This window comes from Embiotoca jacksoni, unplaced genomic scaffold, assembly GCF_022577435.1.
Source record: "Embiotoca jacksoni isolate LCO1_2020_lvr unplaced genomic scaffold, fEmbJac1.0.p SCAF_48, whole genome shotgun sequence".
In the NCBI taxonomy this organism is placed as follows: domain Eukaryota; kingdom Metazoa; phylum Chordata; class Actinopteri; family Embiotocidae; genus Embiotoca; species Embiotoca jacksoni.
Genome location: NW_027185401.1, coordinates 964,828 through 984,921, shown reverse-complemented (window position 1 = coordinate 984,921; position 20,094 = coordinate 964,828). Strand labels below are relative to the sequence as shown.

General features: G+C 43.5%; 1 protein-coding gene across 3 annotated transcripts in view; it reads left to right on the top strand.

The window, feature by feature from the left end:
* adcy8 (adenylate cyclase 8 (brain)) overlaps positions 1 to 18,793 on the top strand; it is a 77,471-nt gene extending 58,678 nt beyond the window's left edge. For all 3 annotated transcript variants that reach the window (XM_069170214.1, XM_069170211.1, XM_069170213.1), the window contains 8 exons: positions 778 to 867; positions 2,059 to 2,231; positions 3,252 to 3,330; positions 7,774 to 7,932; positions 12,695 to 12,841; positions 14,141 to 14,233; positions 15,728 to 15,842; positions 16,351 to 18,793. In XM_069170214.1, coding sequence (XP_069026315.1) covers positions 778 to 867; positions 2,059 to 2,231; positions 3,252 to 3,330; positions 7,774 to 7,932; positions 12,695 to 12,841; positions 14,141 to 14,233; positions 15,728 to 15,842; positions 16,351 to 16,850 — 1,356 coding nt within the window. In that variant the 3' untranslated portion in view covers positions 16,851 to 18,793. The remainder of the gene's footprint in view (positions 1 to 777; positions 868 to 2,058; positions 2,232 to 3,251; positions 3,331 to 7,773; positions 7,933 to 12,694; positions 12,842 to 14,140; positions 14,234 to 15,727; positions 15,843 to 16,350) is intronic.
* Positions 18,794 to 20,094: the final 1,301 nt, after the last annotated feature.

Genomic DNA, 20,094 nt, shown 5'->3' with positions numbered 1-20,094 from the left:
CTGGCCGCCAAACCCTTCAAAGTCGTATCGTTGTGCAGCACCGGCCGCTTGGAAAGCTTTTCTGCGATTTTCTGTACTGTTTCAGAGCGGTGAGCCTTCAGCTTAAACTTAATTACGGGGAACAAATTATTCAAAGTCGGTGCAAAGACGCGAAAGTACCCGAATTTGCGTTTGGTAGTATGAACATGTTATTCTGTCTCAGAATGTGCTCATGCAGTCTGGGAACACACTTTTAAGGAGGCGGGGCCGCGAGGACAGAGGCCACTGAAGTACCTTCAAAAAATACAAAGAAATACAGAAAACAAGTCTTGAAGTCTTTTTGCACTTTTCATAAAAGAAGCAAATCACATCGTTGGTTCTCAGGAAGCTTGATTTGAAATCCCGACACACCCAAAACAGAAAAATACCTTGTTTTGCAACGCTGTCAGCTTTTTGCAATTTAAAGCTAAATTACATGTTGTCCGTTTCGTTTTTGTTCACTTCAAACAACCCCCGAAATATGAAGTCCATCGCTTCTCTGAATAGCAGCTGCATCGAAATGTTAATTTATATGAAAATGTTTGCGGGGTTATTGCTTTGAGAACGTCAGAACGCCGCGTTTACCCACGAAAAATCAGCCGTGAACGTCTTGACTCAGAACATCTTGAAAGATTAAAAATAAAACTGTACTGAGAGGGAATTGTTCGGAGGGTGGGGGTATTTTTCTACACTCATCCTGCATCGGTTTAACACTGTAACGACAACAATAATCCTCCCCCCTTGTCGGTCTCCTCGCAGCTGTGGTGCGACTTCGACAAGTCCGACACCTCAAGGAACCAGACGTACAACGAGTCGGCCTCCATCCCAGACATCTGCTTCTACCCAGAGGTACCGACTTAAAAAAAAAACGAGTCAGAATTTCTTTTTTTTTTGTTTTTGCAGTCGGGTCCATCCACCATCTGTTGTGTTGTCGCCCCCCCCCCCCCCCCCCCCCACCCCTCCCATCCCCCCTCCTCACTTCTGCGACAGCGGCAAAATGATGAATTAAACATCCTCGACATCTGCCGGCGCCCAGAGGGAGGTCTCGCCTCAGACAACGGGCGACTGATGGAGCCATCAGAACGTCACAGAGAAAAATATCCATTATGTTTGCTTTGCTCACACAAAACGCGGCTGATTGATGGACTCAATAAGGGAGCTGCATTTTTATAGCTCCGAGCTCGGGGAGGGGAGTTGAGTCATGCGTTTTTTGCCCGCGCGTATACATCACAAACTTATTTCCTCCCGAGGGGTCAGGAGAGTCTGATGTGTGCAAATAAGACAGACAGAAGAGGGATGGACTTTTTCTTTTTTTTTTTCTAGACGAGACAAAACCAGACTGGAATATTGTGTCCGACGCGGTGAAAGAGAAAATGTTTCTGACGAATCCGCGGCGGAGTTTTAATTTGAGTTTTATAAAGCGGCGTTCCACCAACTTTATACATAAAGTTCAGCTCATTAGTTTGTGATTTAATGATTTAACAGTGAAAGATGTTTCAGTTTGGACTACAAGTCGCTTCACCGGCTGAGAAGGATCCAACGAGGATGACTGCGACGCTCTTGAGTTGCATTATGGGAAAATGCGGGATTTACTGTTTTAGGTCAAAGATATCTGAACATCTGTTGTTTCGATTATTTTGTAAAATTGTTCCCTGAATTACTGACTAAAGATTGTGGGAATTCAATGAGAAATTGCTGGAATACCACTTACAAAAAAATAGTATTGCATATTTCACTTTGAATGCTAATGCCAGTATGCTAACAGATATGTGGTAATATCTAAACCATTTAAGGCGCATTTGAGGGCGTGTCCAAATCCACTTTTTGCTACTCTGACAGCAGATAATCGGAGCACAAAGTGAGGCTCGTGGTACAAAAAGGAGGTTGTTACTGAGCCCCTTAATTAATCACAGGTGTGTTTTAGGTGTAACCTGAAATAAACCATTTTTTATCGATTTTTAGTCGTAAGCCACATTTTAAATGTTTCAAACACAGGATAGACCTGGTGAAAGTTGTCCATGTGTCTCCCGTCTCTCCCAGTATTTTGTATTCACGGGCGTCCTGGCGATGGTGACGTGCGCCGTGTTCCTGCGGCTGAACTCGGTGCTGAAGCTGGCCGTGCTGCTGGTGATGATCGCCATCTACTCGCTGCTGACCGAAGCCTTCTACACCTCGCTGTTCGTTCGCTACGACGCCGTCCACAACAACACGGAGTGAGTGCCACTTTTTCTGCAGCATCTGAAGTCCGTCTCCGTCCAGTCGACTCTCTTGATTAGGTTCTGTAGCATCTGCTGCGTATGTTTTTATTTGAAATGGAGGGCAGAGGTGAGAAAGTACCTCCGTCGCGCTGACGAGGTTCAAACCAACATTATACGACCAGTAGTTCCGACCCAGCGATCTGATTGGTCGACTGTACCTTTGGACCATATTTCCAGTGGTGGAAAATAGAAAAAATATAGTAAAATGTTATTTGAGGGTGTAAATAAATTTTCTTTAAACTCTACCATTTTACAGTCTGACAATTTGTTAAAAGTGTAACTTTTAAGTTCAGCTCTAAACTTTATCAAATGACCTGGATTTTTAACCAAGAAAATCTGCATAACCCCCCCACCTCCCATCCAATTTATGTTTATCCGTGGATGTCAGAGATTCTCAGGTCCTGCGTTGGTTTTCCTTCTGGCACCGCTACTTCCTAAAGACATCAAACCAACTCTCGCTGTCACGAGCTGATCCTTTGCACCGCAAAAACAAATTCTCTCTTTATTTTTTCCACTTGTTTTGGGAGTTTAGCTCTTTACTCCATAAAAAAGAAAAAAAAAATGCCCGGAGCAGCATCTCTACATCTCCGTGAGCCGGTAATCCTCCGTGATTCTCAGATCAGCCGCAGATCCTGCACTACTTCTGATCCTCCTGCAGACCGAGCTGAAAACACGGAGTTATGGAGGTTTTTCTTTTTTTTTTCTTGTTTAACGTCAGGCCTCTGCTCTGTGTAACAAGCTGAACTGGCAGATTAGGAGGGTGGGAAAAAAAAAACAGCAGCTTCTTTTTTATATCATGCTGCAGTTTATCTATTATAACATGTAGAATTAGATCATAGTAAGGACTGAGGAAAATGAGAAGCAGAATGAAAACATTACTTTTAACATTGTCAGAATTACACCTTTTTTATTTTGCATCAGTGAAATGACAGAACCAAACACTAAAAGCTCTTTTCTCTCTTTTGGCTCCAACAGAAACTTCCTGGGAACCAAAGAGACGTCTTTGCTCCTGATGGCCATGTTCCTCCTCGCTGTGTTTTACCACGGCCAGCAGGTGAGACTTCAACAGTTTTTATCGGTAATCAGACTTTCACCATACGAGTAGTAGCTCATAAAGTTGATTTGCTGGTGTTTTCGGTTTTTCATTCCTGCCAGTTAGATTGGAGCTGTAAAAAGTAAGTGCAGTGTCCAAATTCCTTGGGGCAAGTTAAGGCTGTTGCCACATTTCTTTTTTGTTTTGCTTGATCAGCATCCATGTTTCCCGAAGGAAGCCCTGAAACAGCTGTTTCTTATTATGTGACGGGATTATTTTCAGATGGAGCGCCAGAAAATGAATAAGAAGGAGCGACTTTAGTGAGCAAAACAGAGATAACTGGTAGACAAACTTTTGTTGACTTTGAATTTCTTTGGAGAAGTTGAATGGGAGTCTATGGAGCCGGAGGCTTTTTGGAGCCGACCTCTAGTGGCACTCGGTGGTATTGCAGCTTTAGGCACTTCTGCATCGGCCTAAATTTTTAAACCCTGAAGCTACGAACACTTTTATTTACAAGTGTATGGTTTCGGCACATATGGCGCTTAATGCTGATTGGTCAAAAAGGCTGCTCCAAACCCGAGGTCTGAGGATGCAAACACTAGAAACAATTCTCTATGTAGCGTGGCCTGACTCATATTCCCTGCGGGGGGAATTTTTGGGATCTGGTAACACCAAAATGAAAAACTGTGAGAAAATTCACTTTTCGGCTGAACTGTTTTGTTGTGCAAACAAGCTGTGACAAAAAGGGTTGCGTGTCGATGGCGCTTTAAGAAGTTGCGAGGCCAAAAAAAAATAAATAAATAAATAAAAAGATTGGGCAGTGAGCCTTTTAATACCCAACAGCAGCAGTAGCAGCATTACCGCCGTAATAGCAGAGAAAAACATCCTGTCAGGGTTTATTGCTGCGTAATATGTGACCTGAGTGTTTCCCTCTGACAAAGCAGAGCAGAAGCAGACCACTTCGTTTCAACACGTCCGATCCATTACACGAGCCGTTTTTCTTTTTATTTATCTTCTTTTTTTTTATATATATATAAAGATGCAGCCGGAGTCAGCAGCCCGAAGGCAACTGGTACCCCCCCCCCCCCCCACGCCGCTTTCATGCTCTCTCTATGGCAACCTTTGATCATGCAGTTCAGCGGGCCCGGCGTCGGCCAGAGATGGAAAGGGAGAGGGAGACGGCCCCACGTAATTGAAGGTCTTTTGTGGCCTCGGTGAATGTAGAAGGCAGCCGTGTTTGAAGTCATCTCGTGGCATATTGATTTTCTCTGGGTCAATTCGATCACTTGTTGGGCAAAGCGGAGACAATGACAGTGTGAGGCGCGTAAACGCTTGGAGCTCGTAGAAAGCCGTTCGAGCGTCGGGGCCGAGAGAAAAGAGTGCAAATAAATAAAAGATGCTGTTTACTCTCAGTGCAAAAAACGTGATCCTTTTCGTGAACTCTGCGCTTTTCATTTCAAATAACTTGTTGTTAAGGTTTTTTTTTAGGGTTCGATGTTTTACAAATCTGTTTTTTTGTTATCTTCTCATTATCGTAGATAGATCCAAATTCGGGATGACATTTTTTGTTCTGTTTCTTGATTTCTTCAGTGTTTCCTTTTACATTGCTCTTTGCTAAACACTTGAAACAAAAAAAAGCAGCAAAAAAAGCAAGATGTCGACGGCCAAAATCTGAACTCGAGGCTTCGTAACGACAGTTTACAAACCAAATGGGTGACGTTACTGTCGGTGACCGCTCGGGATTGACTCACTTTTGGAGCCAGCCTCAAGTGGCCATTTGAGGAACTGCAGTTTCTGTTTGGTAAAACACCACTGAAATCACCACCAGGTGTCAGCAAATCAAAACGGCAGTCTTAAAACTTTCTTGACCGAGTACTTGTACACTGGAGGAGCTGAGATCCTGCAGAAACACGTGTTGATGAAGTATATCGAGGTCATAAATCAACGTATTAAGAAAAAGCTGAATGAAGCATCATCTGGATTTTGGCCTTTCAGTCTTTTGTAGCCATAAACTCGCAGCAGTGTCGTCCATTGTTAAGAAAATACATGAACACGGAGGGGTGCTGACACATTAGCGAGCGCCTCTTTCACACTCCGACAATAAAATCACACACTTTATGTGATTTTATTGTGTTGCGAAGAAGAGCCTACGAGATGAGAGGGATGGAGTGGGGACCGATTCACTCTTTTATTCTTCTTTGCAGCCTCTGTCATGACGAGCAACTCTCATTTAGTGCTTGTTAAATACGATTGTTAATTCTTCGCTTAACAAAAACACATTTTCCCCTCAATACGCTGATGCTCAAACACTCAGCGAGGCTTGAAAAATCCTCGATGAAAAGATGATTGGTGTGTAATTTTAATCTCACAGGGAAGGAGACTCTTCTCTCTAACTGTATTATTGTGCTTTTAACTAGAAATAAAACCAGTTAATGGATTCACTTCAGGAGTTTGTTTGACTAAGCTTAGAGGCTTTTTACATCATGATGACCTGATGAGGTCGTTGTTCACCGAATGTTGCGTCCCATCGGAGCGGAAATTACAACATCAAACACGGTGAACGGCAAGCGTTTTAGTACAAATATGCAGAAAAAGCTCTTATTTTGAAATAATTACTTTGTTGTTGTTATTTTTTTTTTTAAATCTAGTTTTCTGTTGAATAATTGTTTTTAAGATGCAGTGTGTGTGATTTAAGAAAATCTAACCAGGCAGAGGTTCGAATATATTACTCATTAGTATATAATCATCTGAAACTAAAAATTGTTTTGTTTTCCTGAGCTTAGAATCAGTCCTTCATATCTACGTAGGGGTCCTCTTCCACAGAGCTGCCACGTTTCTACAGGAGCCCAAAAGGGTCAAAACCAAACGGTGGAACTAAAGAGGGACTTTTTTGCGTTTTTCACAAGTTGCACAGCCACCGTTGATTCATGCACATCTTAAAAACGTTCTCCAAATGTCTCATATTGCCTAAAATACTTACTAAATGTAAAATATTCAAACCAGCAGCTGCAGTTGTAAAATAAATAAAGTGTGGTGAAAAGCGCAAAATTTCCCTCAAAAGTGCAGTGAAGGTGAAAAGAAGTCCTTGAAAAAGTACTTGCCATTTTTATTCACCTGGATTTTTGCCTTGTGTTTAATATCCTCTTATTCGAACCTTGGGTGTCAAATCAGAACATGTAACTGGAGATTATCCTGCGGTAAACACGTGTGTGAGGTGACGGCAGCTCTCACGTCAAGTAAAATGTTGCACGGGGGAGGGAGGGGGGGAGGTACCGGGAGTCATTTTATTTTCTTCTCTCGTACTCGGAGGTACTGCGGAGGTCGCGTCGGTTAAAGACTGAGCGACCGCGTTCGTTCACCGGCCTCCGTCTCATTATTCTCACGCCAAAACGGGGTCCCCCGCAGGCTTCGCCTTCTTAATTAGAAAAACGACGGGTTTTTTTTGTACTCACTCGTATGATTAAGCCACTAATTGATAGCACGATTAATCACAACAACTGTTTCTGCCGAACGGCAGACAGAGACGCTTCAATCCTCACAGGCCCTCGAAGTTAATTTTCAACATCAAGGATGATTTCTTTTTTTTATTTTATTATTCCTCTCCTCCACAAGTACAAACTAAATGGTACCGACTTTTGTTTGGCTCTAATGTATTCAAATGACTTTGTATTAATTGTGCATTCAAAAAAGCAATTTGCGTTGCTTATCGGAGTCGTTTTCCCACACTTCAGATTGATCGTATTCTCGCGTTACATAATTGATCCGGCCTTTAACGGATTCTTTTAATTTAGCCGCTTGTTCCCGAATTGCGGCTTAGCCTTTTCCATCATCTAAATGACATAAACAACAGACTTTCCCCTGAAGTTTTGCTTAAATTTTTAAGCAACTAAGTAATTACCAAAGGCCCGTCTTTGGCTGAGGCCTGTCTGCAAAGTCTGGAAAGGGGTACGCACAAAATAAAAGAAAGGAGCAGGGATTTTCTGGTTTCAAAGTAGCATCAAATATTTAGAGAAAAAAAAGAAGCTGGTGTGTATTTGTCCTGGTTGTTAAATAACCGAAACAAGGCAGATAAAAGTGATGAAAGACCAACTTAGTATACCTCTGAACTGTGTGTGAAATGCTTGCTAGCTTTTAATTTGAAAGGGACACAGGAAGTCGCGCCCATAGACGTCAGCACTTACTGTCAGACCTCCGACGTTAGAATATCTCAGAATATCTTCTCTGCATATGAAAGAGGGCAAGTTTTTGATCCTTGACAAAATGGCTTCTATTATAACTGAGTAATTTATCCCAATACCCCAAATGAATTACACAAATGTAAAACATCAAGTAATGCAAAATCACAAAGTTAGCACACTTAACATAGTTTATATATCAGAAACACCGAGATGTTACGGCGAGACTCCTAACTTTTTTTTTTATTTGTTAAACATTTTCTGTGTTTTTTTGTTTTTTTGTCTTCAGCTGGAGTACACGGCCCGGTTGGACTTTCTGTGGCGCGTCCAGGCCAAAGAGGAGATAAACGAGATGAAGGAGCTGCGAGAACACAACGAGAACATGCTGAGGAACATCTTACCGAGCCACGTGGCCCGACACTTCCTGGAGAAGGACCGGGACAACGAGGTGGGAATTTCTTTTTGAAAAAAATGATTGACTTTTTTTTTGTTTTTTAGGTATTATTATACTTAGTCTTGAAATTTTTTGCCTTATTTTTTTCCATAAGTGTCTCCATCAATATTAACATATAAGAATAACTTCATTATTATCCAAGATCCATTCCAAGCGTATATTAATTAACTTAAACCAGTTGGGAAGGCAGGAAATCTAATCTTAAGGAAAATTAAGGTTTATATCAAGTTTGATGTTATTGTTACCCGTTGGTTTGAGAAAGGTCGTTATTAAAGCCTCAAGTTCAGATTTTGTCCGGTGCCATCTTTGCTTGTTCAGAGCGGTTTGGAGCAGGAAGTGGCCATATTTGGACGAGCTGGGGGAGGAGCCAGCTGGTGGATCTGACTGATCTGATTGGAAACCTAACGATACTACGCCCCGCCCACCGATAGCCGTAACCCGACTGCAGTGGTTGCAGTCAGGTTACGGCTATCGGTGGGCGGGGCGTAGTATCGTCAGGCCTGTCAATCAAACAGACACGCTCCCCCAAAAATACATCTTTCTGAGGCTTATTTTCTTTTGAGATGGACCTCCAGAAAAGTAATAAGGAGCGACTTTAGCTGACAACACCTAAATAACTCATGGAAAATTTTTATTGACTCGCTGAATGGGAGTCTATGGGGGCTTTTTGGAGCCAACCTCTAGTGGCACTCGGTGGTATTGCAGCTTAAGGCGCTTCCAGTGTCATTATTCAGACCCGGATGCTACGTCCACTTTAATATAGTCATTGATCTGAAATCATTGATACAGAAACATAAGACTTAAGTGTGGGACCTCTTTTTATTCAGCCGCTGATACGTACGAAGGTTAATGTTTTCGGTAACGGTCCACATCTAAAGCGCAGTTCTGACTCTGGAGCTCAATATTTTGAGTTTTTTTTTTTTTTTTTAATAACACAGCACCTCCTTTGAGACATTTGCACGCTTCACCTCGTTTTTCCTCCATAGACCTGCTCCAAAATTAGTCCCTTGCGTTCATTACAATGCGTTCAACCAGCCTTGGCTTTCCAGGCTGCAAAAGAAAAGAAAAAGGCTGCGTAATTGCTTTTCAAAGAGCGTACAGAGATGAGAGGGAGAGAATCGGTTCATTCAGCCGAAAATCTGTGTCGAGTCGGAGACCCTTTTTTTTTTTTTTTTTTTTTTTTTTTGGGTGGCGTGCATTCGATTTGATTTTAATAACATGTTGTCAGTCAGTGGCGGAGAGGACATTGATTTATGTCTCCGTCGCTAAGGTGACTCAGCACAAAGTCAAACGGTCCGGTTTGTTCGCCTTAACCTCTGCAGCCCCGGTTCTTTTTTTGGTACTTTTTTTAATTTCCCCTTGAATGGAGCCGCTCTGCACTTGTTTTTCAGATCCGACCCTGCTTGAACTTCACACGCGCTGCGAAATCTGTTTCCCCAAAAAAATCATACTGCAGAGCTTCCAAATCCTTGAATGCAGTTTTTTTTTTATTAACTGTTGACCGGAGGCTCGAGTACAGCTGGTCTTGTGCTCATGTTGCTTCGCGGCGGCGGTTTTGGAGCTCAGTATCGATTGTTTGGCACTGAGGAGAGTTGGTGACAAAGGTGGACTGACCTCATCCTGTGAGATTGCAGCATCACCGGTATTATATCCGTGTTTTGATGATTTCACTCCTTTTGAGTTTAGTGGCAAATTAGCAGGCAGAGTAGTCCTTATGAAGCTATTGAAACATTTATGGGTGGGACGGTAGGGCGGTAGATGCGTGTAGTACATCTGCGAGTCCACTAGAGGACAGCGTGTCAGTGGGTCATATGTAAAGGCTGGCTGACAACTTTGTGTTCCTCTGTAATGTGCTGCCAGCAATTAAGATAAAAGACGAGACACCATTTGGATGAATCTATTTAAATATCCAACACCAGGATATTGAGACATGAAAATGGCTTTTTCATGTCTTTCTTTTTTTCCGATTCAGTAGATGACTGATGGTATTTGGTCGGAGGACACTTATCACGTGCCGGCGTGCGATCGCCGTATCGTCCTCGTGCGTCCTCCCTCGGTATCGACTCCTCCGATCTCCCAAAAACAAAAGGTGGAGCGCCGGATGAATTATGAATGAGAGCTGATATCGTTCTGCTCCCGTGGCGGTTCCTAATTAAAAAGGACATGATTAAAAATGCATCCATTAGGATGGTTTGGGTCCTAATCACTCGTTACATTATTAATCAGGCTGTTTATTGTTCTGTGATTTAGATACCGCAGCACTGGTTTATTAATAAGGCTCCTCCACCCGCCGAAGAGGTTTTCAATGATCTGTGAAATTAATCGAGCTGAGTGGTATTTATTATCAACAGGTAGTTTTTGGATTATTTGCAATATTATTTGGGTTTCGGTGCCCTGCTCGAGGACGCATCGGCAGGATGTGAAGGTTGCCGGTTGCCTATTAATGAAGAAGTATATTCATTTCCGTCATTTGATTTTTTTCTGTTTGTAAAATAACATGCAAATTAACTTCGCTACTCTTTTCGCTGCTGCTTTTTCTAACCTGGTGCCAATTGCCCACCGTGTGACCATGGCAACCGCAGAAACTACAAAGTACTACTGGAGGTTTCACTGAATTGAAGAGAAACAGTCAGAGTTGTAGGACAATAAACATATACGGTAGTGAGGTATCCAGATCCGAGTTCCAGACTAAATCAGAGCTATAAAAAAAAAAAGATGAACTTCATCTTTGTCACGTGAAGAGTTGGAAAACCGTCTGTGGCAGATCAGAGTAGCTCTCAGGGGAAACAAGGTTGGAGGACCCCTGACGTAGACAGTCACCACATCCCAACCGAAACTGAACAACTTGGAGATGATGAGGAGGAAGTTGTGTTCTACTTTTATTTGTTGTCTTTCTTTTCTACATAATAGAGAAAAAAAAAACTTGTGAAGTTTGTTAAAGAGGCTCCACTTGCTGGAAGAAACCCCCAAATAAAACCTGACTTACGTGGTCGTAAAGAGAGACAGAGAACGACCAAGGAAGTCCAACTTTCACCAAGTTTCACTTTGTAGCTCTGAAGACATTCGACCGAGCTCGTTAAGTGCGTTTAATGTCAGTGAGGATGTCACGATTAAGTCGGTGTCTTATTTTCACAAGTGTGTAATTAAATTTAAAAGGCGAGCAGAATACAGAGAAGGAGAATGTATTATTAACTCGAAATGTTGAACTGTGTCTGGACCCTATGTTTACCTGCACATTAATAAAATACTCCCCAGAATGACACATTGAATTACTGCAGATTACATTAGTATGTGTGGACATGCTGTTTCATGTCAGCAGGGCCCGCTGCGCCGCTTTGGTCACGTGTCAACATTGCCCCCCGGTGGTGGAGACAATGTAGTGCAGCATACAATATGGTATCAACCCCGTCTGATACTGCAGTACACCTGCTGAGCAACAAACAAGACTCTTCAAACCTCCGTTTTTTTTGGCACAGATACAAGAATGAATGTTTTTATTTTTTTAAAGGTCCCCAATTTTATACTTTTGTTTTTTTATTTGCAGACTTGACATCCAAAATATCCAAAAGCTATCAATATCGTTTAATATCTCCTTTCTTAAGTTCTTCAGCTCTACCTGGAACAGAAAGCTTCGTTTCTGCGTCTTTAAGACGTTTTGCGATCAACAACCCTCTCTTCTGATTGGCTGACTCTTTTCTGAGTGACACACCCCCAGGTCAACCGCAAGCTTTCTTAGGTCTTGTAGCCGGCTAGCTCCGTAACAATATGACCGCTCCATGTTTTTTTGTTTTTTTTTTAGGTAGGTAGGTATGTACTTTATTAATCCCCAAGGGGAAATTTTTTCACTACAGCAGCATACAGAAGCAATAAGATAATAATAATAGAAATAATAGAATAAAATACTAGAATATAATATAATAATAGATCAAATAAATAAAATAGCAGTAAATAGCAGTAACAAGTATAAATATAAAATATACAATATAAAATGCACAGTTTATACAGTACATTATATATCTATATATATTATATACAAACAAACCAAGAACACAGTCAACATATATACAGTACAGTATATATCTATATATCTATATATATTATATGCAAACAAACCAAGAAACACAGTCAACAGTGTTATTGTTATGTGATGGATTTTGCCAGAGGTGAGTTATTGTACAGTCTTATTGCTGTCGGCAGGAATGATCTCCTGTATCTGTCCTTGTGACAGCGGAGCTGGAGGAATCTTTTAGAGAAAGTGCTCCGCTGCCCCTGCAGCAGGTGGTGGAGAGGGTGGTCAGGATTATCCAATATGGACAATAATTTGTTCAGCGTCCTCCTCTCCACCACCTTTTCCAGGCTGTCCAGTTTACATAAAAGGTTGGTCAGTAGGTCGTGCTAAGGGTCGACATATGACATGAGAGTGAGTTTGTGACATCACAAACCTACAGAAGTCCAAACGGCACCGTTCCTAAAGACAGGCACATTTCCGTCGACAAAGCGTTTTAATTCCTTGACAGTATTATAAAATATTATAATTTATATGATAAAAAAAAAAGTAAATTTTGTGTTGAGGTACTGTTTAAAAAATAATCATCAATCTGTAGTTAATCAAAAACTATTCATGAAAACATAAACTGCAATTTGACTCAAAACTCAAAACATCCTGAACTTCAAATAAATCCCACATTAACAAAAGCTTTTTATTTGAGAGAAATGTGACATACGAGGCTTCGCTTTGTGACGTCCGTCCCCACAGGAGCTGTACTCGCAGTCCTACAACGCCGTGGGCGTCATGTTCGCCTCCATCCCGGGCTTCGCCGACTTCTACTCCCAGACCGAGATGAACAACCAGGGAGTCGAGTGCCTGAGGCTCCTCAACGAAATCATCGCCGACTTTGATGAGGTGAGACGGCAGACTTTGAAGTACACCTACTACTTCTGCTTTTTAACTTCTGAGCGTGCGGTTGAAACGGCCTGCTGGAAAACAGAGAATCTGGGCTGTAAGAAAAAGATGCTTAAGAAATCTAAAACAACTTTTAGACAATTAAAAAATATTGACCACATCTTTAACATAAACTCGGTGTGTATAAAAAAAAGCCGTCCCAAAACAAAAGTCACAGCTCTCCAACATCTTCCACACACGACTTGACTTAATCGATTAAATCTAGATTTGACACATCTGGCTAATTTAAAAGTTTAAATTCATCATATATTTCTAATACAGGGTTGAGTTACATCCTGACCTGTATTTATCAGCTCTGAATTCAAGCTCTCACATCAGAAGTGAATTTCAGGTAGATGAAAGAACTCCTCAGTAATTTTACTCCACGCTTCAGATTCAGTTTTGAACGTTCAGCCCGAAGTTTCCGTAAAAAAGTCAAACTGCACATGTTTCGGTTTCCCCGTGGACAGACTGCAGTCGACTTTTTTATTTATTTTTTGACAGAAAATGTCAAAGTCTCCTTAATAAGAGCAGAGACAGATAAGACACCAGCTGCACTCCCTGCGCTGCCCCGGGCCAACGCTCACTCACTTTCAAACACTTCTTCCCTCAAAACACGAACCGGCGTCGGGGGGGGGAAGTCTCCTCCGGAGAGGCACGGAGTGCGACATCAAGAGTGGCTCGTGAACGTCGGCGTCGGATAAGGAGAGCAGGACGGCTGTTTTTTAGGAGGCAAATTAGCACATAAGTAAATTCCGTTTGTACATGAATCTGAATAATTCAATCACATTCTTGTGAAAAAAATAATAATCAAATCCGTCCATGTTATTTTTGCACATTACAACCAGCAGTGACGTCGCCTGATCGTTTGTTGAATGGCCGTTATGAAGCTGTGAGTTTGGATTTTGGTCTTCGACATCTTTGCTAGTTTCGGAGCGGTTTGAAGCAGGAAGTGACCATATTTGGATGAGCTGGGGGGGGGGGAGCGAGCTGGTGGATCTGACTCTATCTGATTGGAAACCCGACGATACTACGTCCCGCCCACCGACAGCTGTAACCTGACTGCACCACAGGCGTGTCAATCAAACAAAACACCCCCTAAAATGATGTTTCATATGCAGAGTGGTTGAAGGTGGGATTACGTCGACCACAGATCGAGAGTTGGAGTCATTTCAAACTGTGGATGTTTTCAGAAAGAAGTTTTGCGTGATCAGAAAAAACAAAGCACTTATAGGTGTTTTGTAATTTTCTCCGTCACAGCTGCTGGGCGAGGACCGTTTCCAGGACATCGAGAAGATCAAGACGATCGGCAGCACCTACATGGCCGTCTCCGGTCTGTCGCCTGAGAAACAGGTGAGAGCCTCCAAACTCATGACACATCAGGGAGTTATTTTTCCATATTGAAGTATTTTAGCGAATTTAGCCTCGTAGGATTAAAAACTGTAAATGCTCTATATAACTATAGATTGTATTTGTTTTTTCTAAATATCTTAACACCAACCAAATTGTTCCTATACTATCCACTAGTAAAAAATGTTTTTGCCATTTCGTACCAAATTTTCCTACTTTACATCCACACTGACCTTCTTGTTTTAAAACATAACTTTTGCTACGTTTACTCAGGATTAAAATCCCATTAGCTTTTACCATTCGCAGCCTCTATGTGGTCGGCCCCTAAATAAATTCTCACTTTTTCAATGTGAATTTTACGTTTTATTTCACCTTTTTCACCCTAACCTTTGTCCACACACCTGCCTCAGTTGTTTCCATCAAATGTGTGCCCACTGACAGCGTTTGACGCATTAAGGGAACGTCTGTAAATATTTGCGTTGAGCGATTGTAAATTGTAGCCACAGAAAATAACCCGTTACGCTCTCCCCCTCTAAACTGCATGAAAAACTAAAGATTTGCACCATCATTTCTGAATTTTACAAAAAAGTATCGTTCAGAAAGTGCTGTAGAAAGTCTGTGAACGATACCGAGCCCTAACACTCCTCTATCGTGTTGTTACATAAAGATCTCTGACATCAAACACCCACTGACTGTCACATCATCAATCAATATGAGCTGAATGTGTCACACATTATCAGAGCATGTTGTGGATGAATTATATACCCAAGGTGACGATGAGGAGGCCTCAGTTAGATGACAAAAGTGAGTCAATGTCTTGTGACTTTTGAGCCCCAGCAGGGCCAAAACTACAAACTTTAGATTTTTGAAACTTTTTGTTCCACATAATAAATCTCTCAAATGCATCAAGAGTTACTTTTAAACAAGACGTTTTTCAAAAATTGGTAAATACCAGCTAAAGGTTGTGAAATCAAGGCGAAGAAACTAACCAGTGACAACTTTCGAATGTGTTGCGTTTTCATACCCAACGTGAGGATTAACGCTGGTGTAGTTACATAGTCTGTGCACAGCCTTTAGTTTTAGTCATGATTTCCATATCTGTTAGGGAAACATCACCAAAGTCGAGAGGCCACCTGGCACTGCTGGGACTAAAACGGACGTAGCATCAAATTGCGTTGCGGTTGAGTATTTGTTGAACACATTCATCTTAATAAGGCCGTTTCTTACTGTCTAATTGAGAATTTCCAGGCTGAAGTAAATATTGTAATATTTTATTATTTCGCTTTTCTCACATCTCACTGCCCTGGTGATGGGGGGGCAGAAAGACTTATTGCGTCTTAAAATGTTCTCCCTGCTTGTCCCTCATCTGTACAACCCACGAGTGATCGATTCGTGTGGAAATTGGTCACCTGAAATACAGGAGTAAGGTCTTCGGTGACTTCCTGACGTCCGAGTGACTCAGACTCTTCTCTGCTCTTCTTCCTCGGACTCCCGCAGCAATGTGAAGATAAATGGGGTCACCTGTGCGCGCTGGCCGACTTCGCCATCGCCCTCAACGAGAGCATCCAGGAGATCAACAAGCACTCCTTCAACAACTTCGAGCTGAGGATCGGTAAGAGCTTTGTGTGTCGTTCGGCAGATTTATACTTACGAAACATGACACTCATACAGTTTCATGCGTTTTCTTTTCATTAGAGTCAGTAAAGTGGTTCATGTTTGGTGATGTTTTTTTTTTTTAAAACATTACAAACAGAAATAATTAAACATAGACAACGGGGTGACCGTTGGTATTGTTGTAGGGTGAGAAACTTGGGAGTTGTCAACACGCTGTCATGTTGGAGAACCCCGTTGCCATGGCGCCACAGTTCAGGCGGTTTTGCGGTCAATGTTTTCCCCTCAAGACCCTCAGAAGGTCGCAGTTTTCTGCCCTCTCCATCACAGTGTGTAAACTATAACATGAACTGTGAACTTTTAATGTATATAATCATAAAAACCAGATGAAATCAAGACAAAAAAAAAATTATTGATTTAATGTCTTCAAATCCAAAACAAGTGTCTCAGAGGACCGGTCTCTAACAGTCCTCTCCCTAACGACTGCTCCACCTGTGTGTCTGCGGCAGGTATGGCTCACGGCTCCGTGGTGGCGGGCGTGATCGGTGCCAAGAAGCCGCAGTACGACATCTGGGGGAAGACGGTGAACCTGTCCAGCCGGATGGACAGCACCGGCGTGAGCGGCAAGATCCAGGTGCCCGAGGACAACTACCTGATCCTGAAGGAGCGCGGCTTTGCCTTCGAGTACCGCGGCGAGATCTACGTGAAGGGCATCAGCGAGCAGGAGGGCAAGATCCGAACGCACTACCTGTTGGGCCGCGTGCAACCCAACCCGCTCATCATGCAGCCGCGCAAGATCACCGGCCAGTACTCGCTGCCGGCCATCGTGCTCGGCCTGGTGCAGTCGCTCAACCGGCAGAAGCAGAAGCAGATCCTCAACGAGAACAACAACTCGGGCATCATGAAGGGCCACCACCACTACAACCGGAGGACGTTGTTAGCGCCCGGATGCTCCGAGGTGGGAGGGGGCCATCACGCCGAAACGCCCGATAAGACCGAGCTGCCCTGAAGAGCAGGCTGGAGTTTTGTTTGGTTTCCGCGCAGAGTTCTCCGAGGCAGAGCTGCTCCCTCAGGCAAGAAGTAGTCCCGGTGGTTGAGTTTAAACCTCAGTGGGTGAAGCTAAAGCGCAACGCAAGCGCGTTCACGAAAGTTCGTCGGGAGTTGTTGCGGTTTTAGCTTCATCGTAACTGGAAGCGTAGACCGGTGTCAGTCCCTAAGTTACCGTCCGTACTCCTGTTTTTCTTTTCCTCAGAAACTAGAACGAGTTTAATTTCGTGCTCACCAAATGTTTTTTCTCAGTTGGACGAACAACAAATCAACAAGAAGTCTGTAGGCAGGATTAAGGTCAGGGATGTTCCCTACCAGAGCGAGAGCACTTGCCCAACAAGAAGTGTGGCTAAGATGGATAGAGCTTCCTAAAGTGTGGCGTCAACACAACTAATAGCTTGATTGCGACTTGTTCGGGGCAAAATGAAACCTCCTCCTGGGTTTGGTTCTATGTAAAGGTGTTCTGAAGGCTTTGAAGCCTCGCAAAGGTGCCGGATCTCAACGTGTCGGAGCTCGGGCACGTTTGAACAACGACCTGCTTCGCAAACGCCGGCTGGGTACCGATCAAATGGCGGCAGTGCTTGCAACATTTAGATCAATTTACCAGTCCTACAGAGGTCTCGCTCGCTCATGGCTGGATCGCAAGTGTGGAGTTTGTTTCGTGATTTGTGAAATGAGCGAGGACAGGAAACGATCTGTTGTTACAAATTTTCACCTCACAAATTGCGAAGAGGTGAATCGGGCGTGTGAGGGTTTGGATGACGAGGTTGGGTGTAAAAATGGGTACGAAGAAAAACATGAACGCTGTCCGAACGGGAATCCACACAAGCACTGATGAGCCAAAACATCATGACCGCCGAAAAAGTCTGGAAGACTTCTGAAGTCGCCCGGTCGCATCGGACGCTTCCTTTAAAGTCCTGTAAGTTTGGAGTTGTCCACGTGGGTCCGACTTGTTCCAAAAACCTTGGCCAACACTCCGCTGCCGGTTCGTGGTTAATCCCTTTCTCGGACCGCTTCGGTACTCGCGGCTTCTGACTGGAAGTGTCCACAAGGTTTCCGAGGTTTCCCCGTTGTCCGACTGTAAGAATTCGGCCTTTGACAGTTTCTCAAGTCGTTACGCGTCCGAGATGTCCGCAGACCTTTGACGAGCGCCTCTGAGGCAAGATGTTCGGTATCTGTGAGCGGTCGTGAAAGGTTTTTGGCTCATGAGTGTCTGTGTCCTCGTCCCCTTACGTTCAACACGTTGCGTCCTCGGAGGTACCCTTTCTCAGTTTTTGAACCACTACCAGCGCTACGGAGCGACGTTTTACGGTGTGTCTTCCCGTTTTGGTTTTGTTCTCAGACGTACGTGCATGCGGGCGATGTCGCTTTTCACACTCATCAACAGATCGCCAGGTTACGCACCAAGAGACGAAACCCCCTCCCTCCAACCTCCCCCCTCCCCCGAAAGGCTGTAAACCTTTCGTTCGACCTCCAGGAGACACGCGCTGCATTTTAGGTGAGAAACACTGAATGTAAACAGGGAACTTTGTTTACAGAGCATCTTTGAGCTTACAAGCCGAAGGGGAAGGCGGGCTATCCGGTTGATGAGATTAGCGGGTTACGAGGCTACCCGGATGAGGTTCAGGTCAAACTAGTCGGGAAAACTAGCCTGCTGATCTTTACAACGTCATGAATGTCATGTTACAATGAATGAAGTCACATGTTTTCATCAAAGTTACTTCCTTCCATTAAATCTAGGTTTTACCTAGTCATTCAAAATAATAAAGAAAAAAAAAAATTCTCTGGCTCCTCCCACTGTCGTTTAACTCAACCAATGAGATTATTTCTGCCTCCTGAACATCTCTGCTTTCGATGAATGTCTGAAGGAGTGAGACTTTACTTCGGAGGAGGAAGATGGAGGTGGTGGTGGTGGTGGAGGTGGTGGTGGAGGTGGGGGAGGGACTGGACGGGACCACTGAGTTCTGTTTCCACCCGCCCTCATCTGTTCGATGTCTGTTCCACCGATCCCCCTGCCGACTCTCCGACGCTCCTCCTGTCGTTTCCCCTTTTTACGTCGCCCGGCCACCCACCCACTCTCCCCCTCTCCCCCCTACCCCAAAAAAAACCCAGAAACCCCCGTCCCGCTCTGACCCTCGCCCGGTGTCAATGTTTCTTTTTTGTATTTCTTTTATATATGAGAACACAATAAAAAGGGGTCTAATTTTTTATATAAGCCACGTGTCTGGTTGCCTTTTTTTTTTTTTTTTGGTCGCATTTTCACAGCTCGTCTGATCATCAAGGTTCGATCGGAAGAAAGGAAACATTTTACTCAATGCTTTTGAGTTATTTTAGGAATATTCCAGCAGTGAGATCCTGCCGTGCACCTGTACCATCGCCGCATCACGGTGAGTAGTTAAACTCCTGACAACAGGTTCCTTCGTTACCACAAACAATTACATGGTAGTTTATTTTGATCCCAGAGAAACCAATAGTGCTGGTTCTGGCCTATTGTGGATTAGTTCACCAGTATTTCTTCATTGTATTGTAAAAGTTCGATCGAAAACTGCAGCTGGTTTTGGGAGTTGCGAAGCCACGCTGTCATTTTTTAACGGCTAAACTTTCATGCTGCGATCAAATGGGGTCGTATTTAGTGTGTACGCGAGACGGGTCCAAAAGAACGGGACTCATCGGAGATTTCCGCGAGCCTCGAGTTCACAAGTTGGGACGTGTTTGTTGACGTTTACGGAAAAAGTCAAGAGGCGACGGAAGTTCATTTTCGGTTGGATGTTAAGCTAATATATCGTAATCTTAGTCACGTCATCGGCATGAACCAGTGGGAGAGTTGGAAAGTATTTATGTGTGCATTTTTCGAAAACATTATTGTAATCCATTGATCAGACGGGTTATAAAAACAACATCCAACTCCACCTCCACGCCGGAGGAAGAACTCCGCCTTCCTCTTCGTAAAAAAAAAAAAAAAAAAGCTTTTGATGAATCACATCGGCAGACGAGTGCGACGAGAGGGAGCCGGAGACGGATCCAGACAGCTGCTGGATGATCCCGAACCAGCTGGGCTCTGAGCCGACGGTTGATTATCTCCGTCAGATTTGATCGTCTGGACGGTTCGTCTGCAGACGAGAAGCTTCGCTCCGAGCCGTATTGATCGCGTTAATCGAGACAAAAGGCCGACAAACGGCCCCTCAGGTGGTCCTGAGATGGAGAGA